The sequence below is a fragment of the Bos indicus genome, chromosome 11 (assembly GCF_029378745.1).
Source record: "Bos indicus isolate NIAB-ARS_2022 breed Sahiwal x Tharparkar chromosome 11, NIAB-ARS_B.indTharparkar_mat_pri_1.0, whole genome shotgun sequence".
In the NCBI taxonomy this organism is placed as follows: Eukaryota; Metazoa; Chordata; class Mammalia; order Artiodactyla; family Bovidae; genus Bos; species Bos indicus.
The window spans coordinates 78,397,821-78,418,232 of record NC_091770.1 but is presented as its reverse complement, the minus strand read 5'-3'; the positions used below and the strand labels follow the sequence as shown (position 1 = coordinate 78,418,232).

At 36.1% G+C, this 20,412-nt stretch overlaps 1 protein-coding gene across 11 annotated transcripts in view; it reads right to left on the bottom strand.

Moving 5' to 3' along the window:
- Window positions 1-2,142: 2,142 nt before the first annotated feature.
- The window catches only part of PUM2 (pumilio RNA binding family member 2), a 116,517-nt gene continuing 98,247 nt past the window's right edge, over window positions 2,143-20,412 (bottom strand). For 9 of the 11 annotated variants that reach the window (XM_019970648.2, XM_070799096.1, XM_019970647.2 and 6 more), the window contains 8 exons: window positions 13,345-13,612; window positions 12,377-12,506; window positions 11,082-11,216; window positions 8,545-8,682; window positions 7,789-7,914; window positions 7,426-7,547; window positions 6,559-6,751; window positions 2,143-5,391 (listed from right to left, as the gene is read on the bottom strand). In XM_019970648.2, coding sequence (XP_019826207.2) covers window positions 5,260-5,391; window positions 6,559-6,751; window positions 7,426-7,547; window positions 7,789-7,914; window positions 8,545-8,682; window positions 11,082-11,216; window positions 12,377-12,506; window positions 13,345-13,612 — 1,244 coding nt within the window. In that variant the 3' untranslated portion in view covers window positions 2,143-5,259. The remainder of the gene's footprint in view (window positions 5,392-6,558; window positions 6,752-7,425; window positions 7,548-7,788; window positions 7,915-8,544; window positions 8,683-11,081; window positions 11,217-12,376; window positions 12,507-13,344; window positions 13,613-20,412) is intronic. The other 2 variants (XM_019970650.2, XM_019970653.2) reach the window with 1 other exon arrangement.

Sequence of the window (20,412 nt, the reverse complement as noted above, 5' to 3'; positions counted from 1 at the left end):
AAGGGAAAAAAAAAGATTAAATGTACCAAGAAAACAATGAAAATGCTATAAAGTTTTCTACTCATGTCTTCTTCTAGTATTCTTCCTAGTGATTTATCTGGCAACTTGAATCAAGAGCTCATTTGCAGAACCAAGAGCTCCAAGTCAAATATTTTGAGGCTGTACATAGGCAAATTAAAAACAAAACCCCCTTTAACTGTAACAGAAGGCACTGAATATTCACTGCCTCTGCACGTCACATATACTCTCCTTTAATCCTCACAATTTTAGGAGGTGGGTGTTTTTTCCCTTGCCTACACATGAGGAAACTAAGGCTTACAAGATGAAAACGCCTGTCTAAAAATGTAAAACTAAAGGAACTTGGGCAGTCCAGTTCTAGAGTTCAAACACTGAACCATTTACACTCTTAAGCCCAGGAAAATTTGAATCTAAATGTAGCCAATTTTGCTCCTAAACTATCAAACTTTAGGGGGAAAAAAAAGTATGACTGGCACAAAAAGAAACAAGAAATTATCAACAGCATGTGTAGATAGATAATAAAAGTTCAACAAATATTCCACTGAATTTTAAGCTTCCCATAGGATCTACTCTATACTTATTAAGGTTCTTAGCATAAAGTACTCTCAGATCTGAGGTTCTACAGGAAGTCAGGATGTTGCTTCTACTTCAGTTCAGTTCAGTTGCATCCAACTCTTTGCAACCCCATCAATTGCAGCACGCCAGGCCTCCCTGTCCATCAACAACTCCTGGAGTTCACTCAAACCCCTCCATCGAGTCAGTGATACCATCCAGACATCTCATCCTCTCTCGTCCCCTTCTCCTCCTGCCCCCAATTCCTCTCAGCATCAGTCTTTTCCAATGAGTCAACTCTTCACACTTACAGGCAGATAACTTAAGAGGCCTAAAGGGTAAACCACACAGATCACACACCTCAGGGCCCAACCCCTTCCTTTCCCTCAGCAGTACCTTCCAGAGGCACACTGGAGCCTCTACTGAGAGCTCTATTCCTTCTGTCTAGAGATGAATTTACCAAATGGCTGCACATTCAAATCCCGTATGTTGATCCAGTCCTTTGAAGTCAGATGGGTAAGGTAGACAGTGAAGATTACTCCTTAGGGTTTTCTCCATCTTTCCCCCATCCACTTTGGAGAAACCACTGTTACGAGGGCAAACAGACTACTACCCAGGTCACTTTAGGAAAACACTTTTGTGATGTTTATAAACTAGGGTGGGAGGATGTGACATTTATTTCCCTTGTAGGAACTTTAATTTCATCACTATAATGAGGTATGTGAAACATTCCCAAAGGGCTAACCGTTTAGAAATCAGGATAAAACTAAAATGGAGGATAAACAATGTGTATGAGAAAAATTCCTTTTCCACTTAGTTTTATGAAGATATCCATTTTGAATTCTACCAAATAATCCACATAGATTTAAAAAATCACCTATAGAAGGGACAGGAAAATGGAAACAGTATTAGCACTGGTTGAGAATTAGGTTTTAGATCTCTTTATACATATCAATTCTTAAAACGACTGAGAATTTAAAAATAGCTCCATCCCATACTAAGGGCTTTCCTGTGGCCCAGAGGTTAAAGCATCTGCCTGCAATGTGGGAGACCTGGGTTCGATCCCTGGGTCGGGAAGATCCCCTGGAGAAGGAAATGGCAACCCACTCTAGCATTCTTGCCTGGAGAATCCCATGGACCGAGGAGCCTGGTGGGCTATAGTCCACGGGGTTGCAGAGTCGGATACGACTCAGAGACTTCACTTTCACATACTAAGGATGAGGGCTTCCCTTGTGGCTCAGCTGGTGAAGAATCCGCCTGCAATGTGGGAGACCTGGGTTCAATCCCTGGGTTGGGAAGATCCCCTGGAGAAGGGAAAGGCTACCCACTCAAGTATTCTGGCCTGGAGAACTCCATGGACTATCCATGGGTTCACAAAGAGTTGGACATGACTGAGTGACTTTCACTTCATACTAAAAATGAAGGTACTAAGGCTGAGATAACATAATCAAATTCAAAAGGTTTGTGAAAAGTGAGGTTAACTTTAAATACAGGCCTGAACCTAGACTGTACTTTCAGACAACATAGTCTCCTAAAGTGCATGTATGTGCAAAGGAAAAAAACACCTGTGGGTAAAGATATGTGATTTAATTTAATCCTCAAAAACAACTTTGAAGTATCATTTTATCAATAAAGAAACAGGGTTAAAGTTTCATCATATGAAGTGTGTAATGACTCTATGTAGTTAGACAGAAATTATGAATATTTTAAGACAGGATTCATACCATCAGTGCAATCACTGGCCCCAGACTAGCATCCATGTGATAAAGGTATTTTCGTTTTCCTTAAATCAGAGTAAACTTGAATGGTCAATGGGAATTGTAATTGAGGTACAGTGGGGTATTTTATGTAGAGAAAAACACAAGACCAGATTTATTTCATACAATGTTATTCACACATTTTTCATTTTCTAATTTATACATAATATACAAAGAAGTGAAGATAACATTATTTCATATGAACCAATAAGAGCCAGGACTTAGACAAACTGGTCCAGAAACAATTCATATCAAAAGACAACCAAGAGTAAAGCCTAAGTGGTTCTGCCCAATTAAGTTTATTCTAAAATGTCATTTTCAGATTATACCAAAACCTCATGCCAATTTATTAAAAGGTGGAATCAGAGAGGTGGGCATCAAAAATGGCAGACCAAAATTTCTAGAGTAATAGATATTTTTCTATGATAAGCCCTAAAATACTGGGAAGACTGGGCTGTTAATGAGACACACAAGAACATCAGGAATCCAAGACAATGGTCCAGTTTCCCAATGTGCTGTTCTCTAGGACTTGCTAAATCTGCAGAAATAATTTGTCTGTGTGAACAGAAGATAAAGGAAAACCAGGAATTTAACTGTGCAAATCCAGGAAAGTCACCACCAATCTCCAACAAGGACAACTTTGATCCTGAAACCATGAGCTGATACTGGGAACAAAAGTTCAGCCCAGGGCCAAGACATTCTGAGGCTGGCAAAACAAAACGGGAAGGGCGGCAGGGAGCAGCCCTGTATGGAGGGGAAAAAAGCTCTGTCACTATGGCTGGGACATGCTGATGAACAAGTGTGACTGTGAGAAGGGACAGTGAACAAGTGGTTAAATTTAATGGCCTCAACAAGGAATGTTGGGTTAGAAAACTAGAATAACTCAACATCAAACATGAAAAACTATGCCTGGCACCCCAAACTTCATGCTGTTATTCTTAGGTTCATGATATGAACAGCTATGTGAAAAACCTTTATGTTCACTATTGTGCTCAGAAGACTGGTATTCTTCTGCAGGCTTCCAATAAAAAAAATCCCTTACATATTCAATTGAAAGAGATAGCATAGTTCATTAGTTTTTAGCACTAAACATAAGTGGGTCAACATAAAAGTTTTATACAAAATACTGACTTCAACAAAATACAAAGCACTTTCTTTATCTTTCAGAAACTGAATATACAAAGCAAGTTTTTTCCAAAATATTTTCATAGGCAAAGGATTAAAAACGATTTTAATTATACACATATGGTCACAATTTTGCCTTAAAAAGATTGTTGGGAAATGTACATAAGGCCGCTTGTAAATGTACATCATGTTACTGTTATGTCTTATGTCCAGAGAAAAAATGTTATCATACAGATTTGCTATTACTTGGGAGTAGGCTATTCAAAAATACAGTACTCTTCTGTACAAAGAAAAAAAGTCACATCACATTTAATAAGATGGAAAAAGCATTGGCCTCCATGGTCATCAAATATCTCAGTCCAATACTTTCTATTATGCACAATACCCTGACTTCTTGAAAGTGACCCACATCCTAGCATGTCCATATTAACAGAGTCAACAACTATGTTATAAAACAAAATGTTTTCCACAATAATAAAAAGAAAGCTGGTTCATACTTCTGAAACCATATAAAGATAAAAAATTTTAAAAAATCACTCTCAATTTGGAGAAATCAATTTACATTATACAACACTATATGCCAGGTCAGAGGGCAGGGACATAAATGTACACCAAAATGCAAATGTTTCCCAAAGAGATAAAACAAATTCCATTTACAGCATTGAGGTTTACAAATATACACCTGTACAACCAAAGAAAGCATCACTACCAAATTAGCAAGGCTTTTATAATAAACATTGAAACAAGATTTGCTTTCAAAGTGTAAACTTACATCTATTACTACACACACAATGCATATATTTATAGGAAGCAAAAAAAGCTATCTGAATATGTAATCATGCTTAAATGTTGAGCTATCAAATTCACTTTTCAGTGGCCCCTTTTCACCTCTATCAGGTTCCTACTTTCTGAATCTACTATGAAAAAGCAAAATAAAGCTCAACAATTTCTCAACATGTCCTTGTAATTCTATAAGCAAAACAATGTACAAATTTCCACTCTTTCTCATCGCAAACCAAACTGAAAAGTTAAAATGGAACTTAACTTTTCGTTTAGCATACTTAACTGGATGGAAGTGTCACCATGATTCTGTTTTTTCTACCTCTTATAACAATTACATATGTAAGTATATACAATACTTCTGTACATTGCCAGAGACATTTTAGGGCAGTATTTGTATTAAAACCATATCCACTGTAAATACTCTTAAGTTCTTTTCCTTTCAAATCACTTAATTCTTATCTTACTGAGTTTTTATTTGCATGATAGTTTGTGAATTACCAAAATACAACTTAACTTTCTTTTTAAAATACTAATTTATGCAGTTGATTGTTAATCTGTTATAAAAGGCTTCACACAAAGGACAAAAAAAAAATAAGGACTATATTTTTATATACATCTCTATAAACCTGTTGTGCTGTGGGGTCCGTAGACCTACCAGACTGCAAGCCAGTTTATTAAAAGAATACTGTACTTTTCCCTTTAAAAACTATTTTTGTGACTTTACAAGGTAAAAATTTACAAAATATGTGACAGCATTTTTTGATACAGTTACATCATATACAGGCATTCTGTGCTTTGCCCACAATTCAATCTGATAGGTCTCCACTCAGGGCTGAATATAATTTATTCACCACCCCCACCCCCAAATATACACAAGAACCTTAAAAAATTTACAAATGGATGAATAAAGTCAATAAATAGTTTTGCTTTAAAAAAAATTTGAAGATTCATAGTTGAGTTGTGTTTTGATAATTCACAAAAGAAACGTTCCTCTCACATGGTTACATTATCTTCTTTTTTTCCTTTACAGCATTCCATTTGGTGGTCCTCCAATAGGCCCTAGATCTGGGCTATTTTTCAAATAATATTTTTCCAACTTGGCCAGTATATGCTTCCCATATGTATATTTGCGTAAAGTAGAAATGTGAGGTCGAATCTGAAAAATAAATAATCTGCTTAGGAAATCTAAGTTATTTTAGTTTCTGATTCCTAAAAAAAAAAACTGCCCCCAAATCTGGGTGATTTGGAAGAAATAACTGAAATTTAAAAATTCAAATCCAAAGAAAGTTGTCTGCAAAAGCAGTTCTGTTCCACTCAGTCTCTCCAAACTTCTACTCTCAAAATTGTCTAATGAACAAAACAAGTCACTATCCCCATAAACTATTACACATGCAAATAACAGAGAAACTCCAAACATAGCAGAGAAGTATCACTAATGAGCTAGTATATTCTTACAAAGTTTATGAGGGCAGAATTCTGTAACTCTAAGCAACTAGACAAAAATTCAATACAAAATGGAGCAAAGACATGAACAAGCAAGATGTGTTAGAGCTAATACGTTTAAGATATTCAATATCTCCCTAGTGGTTTTAAAAACACCTATGAGAAGAATCATATCATTATCTTTCCATCCAGACTGGAAAAGATTTTATAAGCAATAACTGGCATTGATGAGATAATGTAAACAGGTAAACATCAGACAGATATGCAAACTTGTACAAAATTTTTGGAAAGCAACTTGGCAAAATCTATAAAAATGTAACATGTTCACATACTTTGTGCCACCAATTTCCACATCTAGGAATTTACCTTACAAAAACATTTAATTATGCAAAGATGTATAAAACATTGCTAAGAACAGTTACTAAAAAATAAGTAATTGAAATGCCCTAAATATGAAATTGGTAAATAAATAATGCAGTTAAAAATAACACTGAAAAAACTGTTACAGGTATATATTCTTAAACAGAAATATTAAATTTTAAAAACAAAATCAAGAGGGCAAAAATACCACCAGTGTTCATTTTTAACAGTAAGTTTTCCTGTGGAAAGTAATGATTTCTTTGAGAATCATTAGACTGTAGAAAAAGATAGAGAGAAACCAGCTTAATTGATTAGGTAAATGGTAGGTAAATATGAGAAATGAATGTGATTTTATTGAGCTGATTACCTTAAGAACTTAACAAAAGAGTACAGTATACCTACATCTGCCAAAGCTTTTCCACTGATTTTAAACTTTTTCTGTAGTTCAGACATTCCGAGGAAGTTAAGAGTAGCCTAAACAAATTGAATCATCTATTTTAAGTGCTATAAATAGTATTACCTTGTGCATGATTATCTTTCTCTGAGCAGGTTCAGCCATATCAATCATCTTCTGAACGACATAATTGGCATACTGGTCCTTCATCATGGTGTATAAGGCACTGTGAGGACCATCATTCTGGCAGCAAACTTCGTCAATCAGTAAAGCTCTCTCAGCACGGGAGGCATGAGTAACACACTTTTCTACTACATTGCTTAAAAATTAAAATACATAAACAGAAAATTATTTTGTCATTTTTTAACAGAAAACTTTCTCTGGCTTTTGAAAGAACTTGTTCAGTGCACTGGCAGGCAGAAGAGTCAAAATAGGATTCTCTTCTAATTCTCCAGTTACTTCTAAAACAGAAATTAATATCATGGAAGAATCCATATGGGACACATCCCCAAGTTTAATGGCAGGCCTCTTAAAATGATAACTAAATAATAATTAAACTATCGGGACTTCCCTGGCAGTCCAGTGGTTAAGACCCCAAGTTTCCAATGTAGGGGGCCATGTGGTATGGCCAAACAAAAACAAATCAAAGACCCATAATTCAAGGAGGGGGGATGGGGGGTGAAACTAGGTCATTAATAAGGTCTGAGGCTTTCATGAGCATGAACTAAATAAATTAAATGTGCAATTATCCACACATCTTGGGAAGAAATAATTTTCCAAACACAAGATTTAAAAAATGGAATATATGTGGGCAAACCAATTTGTCATGCAGATTCTTTGAGAACAAAAGCAACACTCTAGATGTACCTTTTGCCTCTACTAAAAAAAATTAGAGAGATTGTATTCCAATGTTACAGTCTATATGCATTTCTGTGCTTAAAAAGCCAGCGTGTTAAAAGACCTTTCCCTTGGAATGAGAAAATAATGCAATACCTGGCAAATTTGTGTTGACTCAAGGCTAAGACCTTTCCTCGGATTTCAGAAACAATTTTGCTCTTGTCTTCAGGTCGACCATGTTCCAGTACATGCTGAATAACGTAATTGCCATACTGATCCTGAGTGCAGACATTTAAAAATTGATTTCCTTAAAGTCATTCGTTAGGAATAACGGTAGTTCTTAAAAAAGATGTTTATTATTTTTCTAAAAATCCAATAGTACAATCAAGAGAATACAAAAGGCTTTTGTTTCATTGTGTGTTAACTCTATAATGTGTTAACAATAAATTATATTTCCTTTAAAAAATCAGAACCATTTGCAGAAGTATATAAACGTTTCAAATTTTAGGGATTTTATACCTGTACCAACTGCTCCGTATGTTGGTGGAGTTCTTCTAAGATAGGTAAGGTCTGCTCTGCAGTGCAATGCTCCAGAATGCGCTGGATTACTCTGCAGCCATAAGGATGAGTTGAAAGTACAAATACCTTAAAACAATTAGAAGAAATAAACTTCCAATCTGTGACATTTTTGGAAAGACGGGTTTACACAGGTTTTTGATAACATGTTGAGTTAATTTAACATACAAGAACAGGTAATTTACATTTAATACATCAACTGCCACGTTGGCAAAGACCGGGAAACAGGGTACGCAGTTTAGGAGCTAACAGATATTTTGATCAAAAGGAACCTAATCAGAAGAAGGAAGGCATGTAATAATGACAAAGAATGGATTGTAGGGTAGTGGTAGTGCACACTGTAATCAGACACTATTAATTATTATGTATTAGTTACTAATTTATATTTATTTTTCTGTCTTTTATTATACAATCTTAAGTCTTCTTCTCTCCTTCCCCCTCTCCCAGGAAGTTTGGAAAACACTGTCGGGCTTACAACGCTAACAGCAGTTATCTTTATTTCTTAGAGTAATATAATTAAACTCATCTACATTTTTCAGCTGCAAAAATGAAGCTATCTAATGACTCACACTCTAGAAAGAGGCAGAAATTAACACATATTCAGTATTTATTTCCTTGTATGAAAGTACTAGGTATTATCCTGTGATTTATAAAAAAAAATGTGTTAAATTCTAAGTAGATGACAAAAGTCAATCTTACTTGTCCTTTGAAAGCATCAATGATGAACTGTAGTGACTGTGGCTGAACACATTCAATACACTTTTGTACAACATGGTTTCCATTTTGATCTTTCACACATTTGAGTACATGACCATCGAGCTCCTTTACCATTTCACTCTGCAAAAGAGAAGACATTTAAATTACCTTACCAAACAACATAAAAGAAGATGGGAACAAAAGTATATTCAAAAATTTGCTTCCAATTTTTTATATATCAAAGTTTAAAATTCCTGAAAGTGTCAATAAGCAGAAGCCACTGACGGTGAGAATTACTAAAATATTTTGGATTATAATGTAAATGATATTTGCTAAAATATAACCTGCTGCTGCTGCTGTAACCTAGTGATACTCAATTTGCTATATTTAAACTGTCTTCACTGTTTGTATCTTCCACTCATCTTTCTCAGCTGACAACTAATATAATGATATCAGAATTCTATACTTTTTTCTACTAAGCATACCCCTTCCCCCCAGTAATCATCATCATCATTTTTTTGGCTGTGCTGTGCAGCATTCAGGATCTTAGTTCCTCAACCAGGGACAAACCTGTGCCCCCTGCAGTGGGAAGTGTGGCGTCCTAACCACTAACTGCCAGGGAATTCCCCCAAGTAGTTATTACTGATGGGTATTTGAGATTATCAAGCACACAGAAAACGGTAAGGAGCTGAATGAGCCCTGAAGAGCCGTGTAATTTTCATGTAATACATCAATTATGAAAAATTATTATTGAGCACTTTTATTCTTCTTTTTAATAATCTTACAGTAAAGAACTTGATTCAGGGAATTTCCTGGTGGTCCAGTTTTTAGGACTCTTCTGCTGCTGGGGGCCCAGGCTCTCCCTAGTGGGGAACTAAGACCCTTCAAGCTACACAATTTGGGGGAGGGGGGTGGGGAGGCAGTGGTGGTGCATGCACACGAATGGGTGGGCACAGGACCAGCCACAACTTGATTCAATATTTTCCTTTAACATTTTATAACTTCTTCAGGGACAGATTCTCAGGAGATTTTAGATCTTTGCTCATTTAATGGGCAAAGATGACATTTTTCCATTTATATTTGCTTAATAAGCTTAGACGGTAAAGCGTCTGCCTGCAATGCGGGCATAAATACAGTGAGTGAAGAAAACAATTAGTTCTTAAAAGGTATTGCTAATTAGTAAGTTTAGAAAGAGATTGACTTTGACTCTCAAGCTACACACATACAATAAATTCCAGAATTAAAAACAATAATATATACATATGTAATCACAGCAGTGAATATCTGTGAGAAAATAACATTCCTCTTGAAGAAATCCCGAGCTTTAGAGTCACTGAAGTTGTGTCATAATGGAGAAAGATCAGTAGTTTGTATAGATTCTTAGAGCTTCTCTGCTCTTAACTCTCAGACTGATAAAGATATTTTGGAAACAGTTTCAGAGCTTTCTGAGATGCTCTTCCCAGGTTATAATCCTCAAGCTTGCCTTGAATAAAATTCCATGGATGGAGAAGCCTGGTGGGCTACAGTTCAGGGGTTGCAAAGAGTCGGACATGACTGAGCAACTTCACTTGCACTCTTCAAAAATAAGGTTAAACTTACTTACAGTGCATTTTCTTTTAACTATTTTTCCCATAAAATTCTAAGACTTCATTAACACACATCTTAACCCTTGGGGAAAAAAATGTAAGTAACTGCACAATAATCTGTGTGTGTACCTCATCAGTGTAATAGGAAATAGGATTATGAAGAAATGGAGTACATCTAGTGTAAAGGTATTCTTTTTTTTTTTCTTTTAACATGCCGCATGGCAAGTGAGTTTTTAGTTACCCGGCACTGAACTCCTGTCCCCTGCAGTGGAAGCACAGAGTCCTAAACACTGAGCCACCAGGGAATTTCCAGTATTTATGTTTAAAATTTCTCTCACCCAAAAAAGTCTCAGTTGTATTCTGACAGAGGAATCCTTGAACTCAAGATATTACACAAATGTTGTTTTAAGAGGACTAAGTTACAAAAGCAACTGTACTAAAGAATCCAAACAGGAGGGAATTCTCTGGCAGTCCAGAGGTTAGGACTCTGCACTCTCACTGCCGGGGGCTTCGGTTTGATCCCTTGCTGCTGCTGCTAAGCCGCTTAAGTCGTGTCTGACTCTGTACAACCCAATAGACAGCAGCCCACCAGGCTCCCCCGTCCCTGGGATTCTCCAGGCAAGAACACTGGAGCGGGTTGCCATTTCCTTCTCCAATGCGTGAAAGTGAAAAGTGAAAGTGAAGTCGTTCAGCTGTGTCCCACTCTTAGTGACCCCATGGACTGCAGCCTACCAGGCTCCTCCGTCCATGGGATTTTCCAGGCAAGAGTACTGGAGTGGATCCCTTGCTGGGGACCTACAATCCTGCAAACCATGCAGAGCGGACCAAAAAAAAAAAAAAAATCCAAACATGAACTGGTTCATCTAAAGCTTACTCCCAATGCTTTATATTTTCAAATTAAAGAGACATAAAATATAATTTTTTAAAGAATACAAAAATTTTGTCTTAACTTACAATTACCTGCTGGTCAGACGAAATAGACTCTAATGCTTTCTGAATAACACGGCAGCCATACATCTGCAATGCTAAGGGTAGAACATGACCTCGAATACGAGTAGCTAGGGCTAATTTTTGATCCAAACTCCCAAACTGATAGAAAAAAAAAGATTTTATTATTACTTTGTTAACTTGAATAACTCACTGTTTTCAGTCTATTGAATCTATTTTTAAATATTACATTTGGCAAGTAGGTACAGAGAAAGCATTTAGGTATTAAACTTCTCATTTAGTGTAAAGGCCATACACTTAAAAAATAAATATATACCATGAAATATGACATTTTAACCATAAAATACAACATTTTGACTTCAGTGGTATTGACTATATTCTCACCATTTGCAATAGTCATCACAATTTGATTCCAAATTTTTTCCATTACCTCAAACACAACAAACACTATACTCATTAAACAATAACCCCACTCTTTCCCCTACCAGTCTACTAGTAGAATAGGAAGCCCTAGTCAACTTTATGTCTCTATGAATTTGTCTATTCTAGGTATTTCACATAAATGGAACCTTATAATGTTTGTCCTTCTGTACCTGGCTTATTTCACTTAGTTTCATCCATGAGTAAGCATGTATGAAATGCTTCATTCCTTCTTATGGCTGAACAATATTCTACTGTGTATATATATATACCACATTTTGTTTATACATTCATCTGTTGGGCATTTTTGTCTGTTTGCATGTTCAGGCTACCGTAAATAATGCTGAAATGAACACTAGTTCACTGAAGTGCTTGTTTTCAATACTTTTGGGTATATACCTAGAATGGAATTGCTAGGCTATATCATAATTTTATGTTTTGTTTTTTAAGGAACCTGCCAAACTGTTTTCCACAGTGGCTGCACCATTTTACATTCCCATTGACAATGTATGAGAGTTCTAATTTCTCTACATCTTCACCAACATTTATTGTTCTCTATATTTTAAAATACAGCCATCCTAGTAGATATACAAGGAGCTAGCGATGGTTTTGATTTGCGTCTCCCTAATGACTAAGGGTGTTGAACTTTTTTCATGTGCACATTTGAGTATCTTTCTAGGAGAAATGTCTGTTCAAGTCCTTTGTCCCTTTTTTAAACTGAGCTGTCTTTTTGTTGTTGAGTTTCATACATTCTGGATATAGAATCTGTACATATTTTCTCCCAAGTATATATTTTTATATGAAAATAAGATTTATATGAAGAATAAACTTTCAGAGCTTTTCTAAGCATTGAGCATGAACAAACATGAATGCATGCTTACCTCAAAAAATTTCTGTATGACATAGTTGCCAAAAACATCTGTCATTAATTGATAGGCTGCTTGTAGAATTTCATTAAAAACCATCTGTCGCTCAGCTGGAGTAGCTCTCTCTAGCTTTTGCTGTATGAATCTATGTGGGAAACATTTTAATGTCATGACAGTATATTAATAATAAGCTCCTGCAAAATCCGTGTCTGATTTGAATATAACACACCCCAACATATATCCACATAAAGTCATTTCCAGAAACAGTATTAATACATCCTATACATTTAAAATAAAAAGAACAAAAGTTATGAAGCATATCTTTGTTAACACCTTAATTTAAAACTTCTAGTCAGACTGGCAAAAATCTGGACATATGGATGTTTAATGTGTAAGTTAGTTCTGGCTGTATTGTAATCAATAAAAAAACTAAAAAGATATTACTGGTTATTCATTATTAATAATTAATTATATTATTACTAAGATATCTCAAACTTAGCAAATGTGTTAGAATTTGAATACTATTTTCTTTTCTGTGTATTATCTTGAGAACACTAATTTGCATGTACTTCAAGTATTATAGTACACACAAATCCTGTTTAATGTAAAGGAACACAAAGCATTTAACTTTGTTTTGAACATTTTTTTAGACAAGTATACACATCAGGGACACAAGTCCATAAATGTAATTCAGAGCATTATTTTCAAAAGGAAGTTTAAAGAAATTAAATGTATTCAGTCAATATAATAAAAATAATCCAACAAAAGAGCATTACTATTTATTATAGAAAACTGAAGAACCATAAAAAATAAATATCTGTATTTTTATAGTTTATCCTCATAAGAGAGAAAAATCCATATTGGATATTTATTTTTTAAACAATTCCAATTTTTATACAGGTTAAATAATCTTGGTCAAGAAAAATCTTGGCTCTTTCAAAGCAAAAATGCAGTGGTAAGTACCATAAATCATAATCACCTACCTAGAACCATGCTGGTCTTGAGAAAACTCAACTATGTGTCCAATCAAGTCTCTAAGTTGAAGGTTTGGGAAGCGGTTGTTTCTGAAATCTTCTAATAATCTACTTCGGCCAGAAGGCATAATATCAGACCTATTATACCGAAGCCGAGAAGGAGGAAAGAGCTGGCTGCTGGAGCTAAATAGACTGGAAGTGCCTGAAGCACTTCGGTATTTTGCTTCTGCTCCAGGTGCTGCAGAGATATATCGACCACTACCATTTGTCAGTCCTCCTACAACAAAGCAACTATGGTCAGCAAATATTTTCTACAAATTCATTCCTCAAATAAGTCACTTAAACTAAAAAGGCAGTCAATAAAGAAATATTCATCCTACTAATTCCTATATGGTATAACATAAAATTAAAGTTGAAGGGGAACTCTCACACATATACTTAATGTGTGTGACTATAATATATGGGGGAAAAAAGAAACTAGAAAAAATGAAAAAAAGAAAAAAAACCAACCCTGTATTTGTTCTTGGCAGTTTAGTTTAAAAACATCTAACATCATACACAAAACCTATATTTGTTTTTGGAAGCTTAATTTAAAACATAATTACAACTAATGTCATACATAGTAGTATCAATACCAGAATATTGAAACCACTAACAAAATTTTCAGTTATGTTAACAAACAAGTTACAAATAGCTATAGCCAACTCAGATTTCAAGTCACTAAAAATAAAGGCTGATTGAAATTTATCCACAATGTTAATGGAATACCAACAACTAAATCTACTTTTTTGGAATATATAAAAATTCATTAAGTCATATACACTTGTATGTAAAGAAAAATGATTTCTCAGTTAACCTAATTAAACTTCAAACTTCAAAAACCCACAACATAATAAAACTAAATCACAAGCTAATTATTAAAATTTTTAACTTAAACACTCTCCATAAAACACTATTGTTTTACAGACAAAAAACAGGAGCAGTAAACATATTTATTATTTCTATAGTTTTAACGTCGGTCATTTAAAACAAATGAATAAAAAACCTCTTTAACTTATATCCCATTCCAAAGAATACTAAAGGGCAGTTGATAAAAACAAAAATAAATAGAAGCAGGTAACTGTTCTTATGACAAATAAACACTTAAAAGTACTTGACAGTGTCCTTTTAAAAAAGAAAAATGTATAGAAAATTGGAAAATGCATACTTAGTAGTACAGATAAACAAAATTCACTGTCAGCTTTATACTACTGCGATTTACTTCAATTTAGAGTAGTGTTGTATGTACAATCCAGGCCAGAGTACAGATGGTGCCAAGGACACACTGTCAGTGCAAAGTTATAGAAAGGCATTGAAGGCCAAAAAGATTTACAGGGATAAGGAGCAGTAAAAGAGTTATAATCCTGGAGAGTGAACTGGGTTAGAAAATTCCTCTTTAACTTTCAGTTCCCACTATTCTAGTTTTATTTTTCTTCATTAAATTTCCCATCATCCAGGATATTATACACATTCATTACGTATTTGAATCCTCAGCCCCATTTCCAATGTCAAGTGCCACAGGGCTATATTCACCTACATGCTAGATACCTCATGCCTAAAACAGCATCTGACGCATGGTGAGTACACACATATTTGTAAATATTTAATGTAGTATCAACTGCCTATGGTCTAGTTCTATAATACCTTAGAAGTGTGTAATTTTATACACCAAAGTCATTAACATCAAATTCTCAGGTTCATTCCAGTTCTACCATAAATTTGTGCTCATATATAAAAACTCTAAAAGTAAAAATTCAGTGTTAATACTGTCACGATCTTTTCACTATTATTAATCCTTCTAGTTTCCTATTTTAATCTGTTTATAGAACTATCAGTTGTTCACAGCAATAACTGATCCTTAGCCCATTTGAGTCTAACAATTCTTTAACCTTTTCATAGAGAAGGGGTACTCTGCTTATCATTCCAATTTGTTTTTATAAACAATGATTATGTCTTCCCATTCAAGGACTACTGTGATGATGTCATTTTATACTAAAATCCTACAGCATCCTGCTAGAGTACCTGCTCTACATTCTTCAGCTTACTTTTCAAACCTGTATTCCAGACCTATTTTTCACATGCATTTCCTAACAGTACCCTAATGTTCAATTCTCTCCTTCTTACTCATACACACTTATCCCAGAAAATGATAATTTTATTTAGTACCTTCCAAGTAGCCCTATCAATATCCAACACAAATTCCTCCCGTGTCTAGATATTTCTTGATTATATTCTACCAGCTCCTAATACATCAAACTCCTGATGTACTCTTCGACAACATAAAATGTCCAATAATGCCAAACTGCTTTGAGATTTAAAAATCTTGGAATTTCAGTTCTAGAAGACTAATTATAACTAGCATTTTCATATATAAAGTTGAAAAATTAATTTCACAAAGGGTCAAGCTGCCTTTGTTTCCTTACAAAGTAATTAAATATAAGCATTTAAACTCAATTTAAAATATATGTTTAAACATTTAAAATGTGGTTCCTTTTAGGGAATTCCCTGCTGATCCAGTGGTTAGGATTCCACACTTTCACTGCCAAGGGCCAGGGTTCAATCCCTGATCAGGGAACTAAGATCCCATAAGCCACGCAACCAAAAAAATAAATAAATAAAAGTAAAAATAAAGATGGGGCAGGGGAGAGTTAAACACTGAAAGCATATCATCGAAAACATAATATGTAATTTAGGGACATTTTACAAAATTGGCCTATATCTTTAAAAAATGTCGAGATCATAAAAGGCTGAGAAACAGTTCAAGATTAAGTTTTCAGGACACACATACATACCCTGATATGTTTATGAGTAAGGGACATTGTGTCTGCAACTTCCTTTCCAAAATACCAGGGGAAAAAATGGGTGAGAAGGGACCCGTAATGCAGAGGGGGATAGAGTAAAGGGAAAGAACAATAAAGCAAATTCACTTAATATTTGGAAAACCTGGGATAAACTAGATTTTTAAAAAATTGTTAATGACTTTAAGTCTGAAATCATTTCAAAATTATTAAAAAAGCAAACAAACTGGTCATTTATATTCATACCCCTGCTGCTGCTCCTGTTTGGTTACTAAGTCATGTCCAATTCTTTTGCAACATGATGGACTGTAGCCTGCCAGGCTCCTCTGTCCATGGGATTTCCAGGCATAGAAATCCCAGGCAAGCATACTGGAATGGGTTGCCATTTCCTTCTCCAGGGGATCTTCCCGACCTAGGGACTGAACTCAAGTCTCTTGCTGTGTAGGTGGATTCTTTACCACTGAACCATTTGGGAAAGCCCACCATACTATTGCTACTGGTCATCTAAAAGCAGATGTGTTCTCCACCAAATACTCCCTACAATTTATCACTGATCTCACCCCTAACATTTATGACTCCTTAATCACTAGCTTAATAAAACATATGGGACACAGAGAGCTGTGCTATTAGTTTCACAGATAAAGTCACTATGGTCCAAAAGTGATGTGACATGTAGCTAGTCAGCCAGGACTCTTAGGTCAGAGGTTATCACACAGCTGTATGCTGCCCCTTATATGCTATTTACACAGGTATCTATCAAGCTCATTCATGACAACTGAATGAAGGCAAACACCTAATAACTATACTAGCAGAAGTAATATAAGTTTTCATTAATTTCCTTGAGAAGTCCATTGTTTTAAAATCCTTCCCTATTAAATATCAGACATCAAAAAGATCTTAAGATACTGACAAAAATACAGAGGAGAGAAATATACAACAACTGAAACCACAAGAAAATAAATCTCATTTTCCACCTCCCTAGGATCTGAGAAGGCAGCTCCTGAACCTATTATTTTTTTCTGTTTTTTAAAAAGCATAGATTCTCCAATCTTTCCCAGTAGATAGTTTTTATTTCAAAAAAGAAAAAAGGTCTACTTCAAGATTACTCTGATAGAAGTTTGGAGGCTAATGGATTAGAATCAAGATAAATTAAGGTTTCATTTTGGATTCAGGCTGTCAACTATTAATTTTGGGGAAAAAAAAAAAAGCTAATCCAACTAGAATCAAGGAGTTTAAAAGGGTACAACTACATACAGGCTTACTAGGCAGAGTCTGTTTCAGAAGGTAAGGCTCTGGAAAGCTCAAGAAGGATAAGATGATAATGAGAGATGACTAGTTAGTTGGAATACGTAAACAATAAAGAATACATAGCTGGAAAAAGTCTAAAATGAGGATGTCTATTTCACTTTAAGGTATTACTTTTAATTACTTCTAACCCATAGCCGATGCACTTAGTACTTTACTAGACTTCAGCAGGAAAAACACTTTAGAGCAGAGCTTCTCAATATGCACATAAATCACTTCAGGATATTGGCTACACACTTCTAATAATACACATCAGTTAGACCTTTATCCTGTGTTCTGGTATACTATCTTAAACAGGTTTTCTATGTTCAATATAATCAGCTTTTTCACCTACTTTAGAAAGCCCATTTAATGATTTCATATTCAGAGTTGATATTACACACTAGATCCTAAGGATGCATGACATGGAGTATTATTTTGTTGAAAAATAAAAAGGCAGCTATCTGTGAGCCCCATTCAAACTGGATCTGCACATTAATATAGAGTTATTATTGTCCTGTACACAGTAACTCCTTTAGAGAGGTAGTAAACTCTTGTTGAGCATTCTTAACTGGACACTGAGAAAGTAGACTCTACATAAAACACTATATCATATTGAACTGTATTTGCCAGAGTTTGTCCTTTTGTTTTAAGCAACTTCAGTTCAGTTCGTTCACTTAAGTTGCTCAGTTGCGTCCGAGTCTTTGCAACCCCATGAATCGCAGCAGGCCAGGCCTCCCTGTCCATCACCAACTCCCGGAGTTCACTCAGACTCACGTCCATCGAGGCGGTGATGCCATCCAGTCATCTCATCCTCTGTCGTCCCCTTCTCCTCCTGCCCCAATCGCTCCCAGCATCAGGGTCTTTTCCAATGAGTCAACTCTTCGCATGAGGTGGCCAAAGTACTAGAGTTTCAGCTTTAGCATCATTCCTTCCAAAGAAATTCCAAGGCTGATCTCCTTCAGAATGGACTGGTTGGATCTCCTTGAAGTCCAAGGGACTCTCGAGAGTCTTCTCCAACACCACAGTTCAAAAGCATCAATTCTTAGGCACTCAGCTTTCTTCACAAGTCCAACTCTCACATCCATACATAACCACTGGAAAAACCATAGCCTTGACTAGACAGACCTTGTTGGCAATGTAATGCCTCTGCTTTTTAATATGCTATCTAGGTTGGTCATTGGAGAAGGCAATGGCACCCCACTCCAGTAACTTTTGCCTGGAAAATCCCATGGACGGAGGAGCCCGGTAGGCTGCAGTCCATGGGGTTGCGAAGAGTCGGACACGACTGAGCGACTTCACTTTCACTTTTCACTTTCATGCACTGGAGAGGGAAATGGCAACCCACTCCAGTGTCCTTGCCTGGAGAGTCCCAGGGAAGGGGGAGCCTGGTGGGCTGCCATCTCTGGGGTCGCACAGAGTCAGACACGACTGAAGCGACTTAGCAGCAGCAGCAGCAGGTTGGTCATAACTTTCCTTCCAAGGAGCAACCGTCTTTTAATTTCATGGCTACAATCACCATCTGCAGTGATTTTGGAGCCCCCCCAAATAAAGTGTGACACTGTTTCCACTGTTTCCCCATCTATTTCCCATGAAGTGATGTGACCAGATGCCATGATCTAAGTTTTCTGAATGCTGAGCTTTAAGCCAACTTTTTCACTCTCCTCTTTCACTTTTATCAAGAGGCTTTTTAGTTCCTATTTACTTTCTGCCATAAGGGTGGTGTCATCTGCATATCTGAGGTTATTGATATTTCTCCTGGTAATCTTGATTCCAGCTTGTGCTTCTTCCAGCCCAGCGTTTCTCATGATGTACAATGCATATAAGTTAAATAAGCAGGGTGACAATATACAGCCTTGACGAGTTCGTTTTCCTATTTGGAACTAGTTGGTCTGTTGTTCCATGTCCAGTTCTAACTGTTGCCTCTGACCTGCATACAAATTTCTCAAGAGGCAGATCAGGTGGTCTGGTATTCCCATCTCTTTCAGAATTTCCCACAGTTTATTGTGATTCACACAGTCAAAGGCTTTGGCATAGTCAAAAAAGCAGAAATACATGTTTTTTCTTGAACTCTCTTGCTTTTTCCATGATCCAGCGGATGTTGACAATTTGATCTCTGGTTCCTCTGCCTTTTCTAAAACCAGCTTGAACATCTGGAAGTTCACGGTTCACATATTGCTGAAGCCTGGCTTGGAGAACTTTGAGCACTACTTTACTAGTGTGTGAGATGAGTGTGACTGGGTTGTAGTTTGAGCATTTTTTGGCATTGCCTTTCTTTTGGGATTGGAATGAAAGCTGACCTTTTCCAATCCTGTGGCCACTGCTGAGTTTTCCAAATTTGCTGGCATACTGAGTGCAGCATTTTCACAGCATCATCTTTCAGGATTTGAAATAGCTCAACTGGAATGCCATCACCTCCACTAGCTTTGTTCGTAGTGATGCTTTCTAAGGCCCACTTGACTTCACATTCCAGGATCTCTGGCTCTAGATGAGTGATCACACTACTGTGATTATCTTGGTTGTGAAGATCTTTTTTGTACACTTTTTCTCTGTATCCTTGCCACCTCTTCTTAATATCTTCTGCTTCTGTTAGGTCCATACCATTTCTGTCCTTTATCGAGCCCATCTTTGCATGAAATGTCCCCTTGGTATCTGATTTTCTTGAAGAGATCTCTAGTCTTTCCCATTCTATTGTTTTCCTCTATGTCTTTGCATTGATCGCTGAGGAAGGCTTTCTTATCTCTCCTTGCTATTCTTTGGAGTTCTACATTCAAATGGGAATATCTTTTCTTTTCTCCTTTGCTTTTCGCTTCTCTTCTTTTCACAGCTATTTGTAAGGCCTCCCCAGACAGCCATTTTGCTTTTTTGCATTTCTTTTCCATGCGGATGGTCTCAATCCCTGTCTCCTGTACAATGTCACGAACCTCTGTCTATAGTTCATCAGGCACTCTATCAG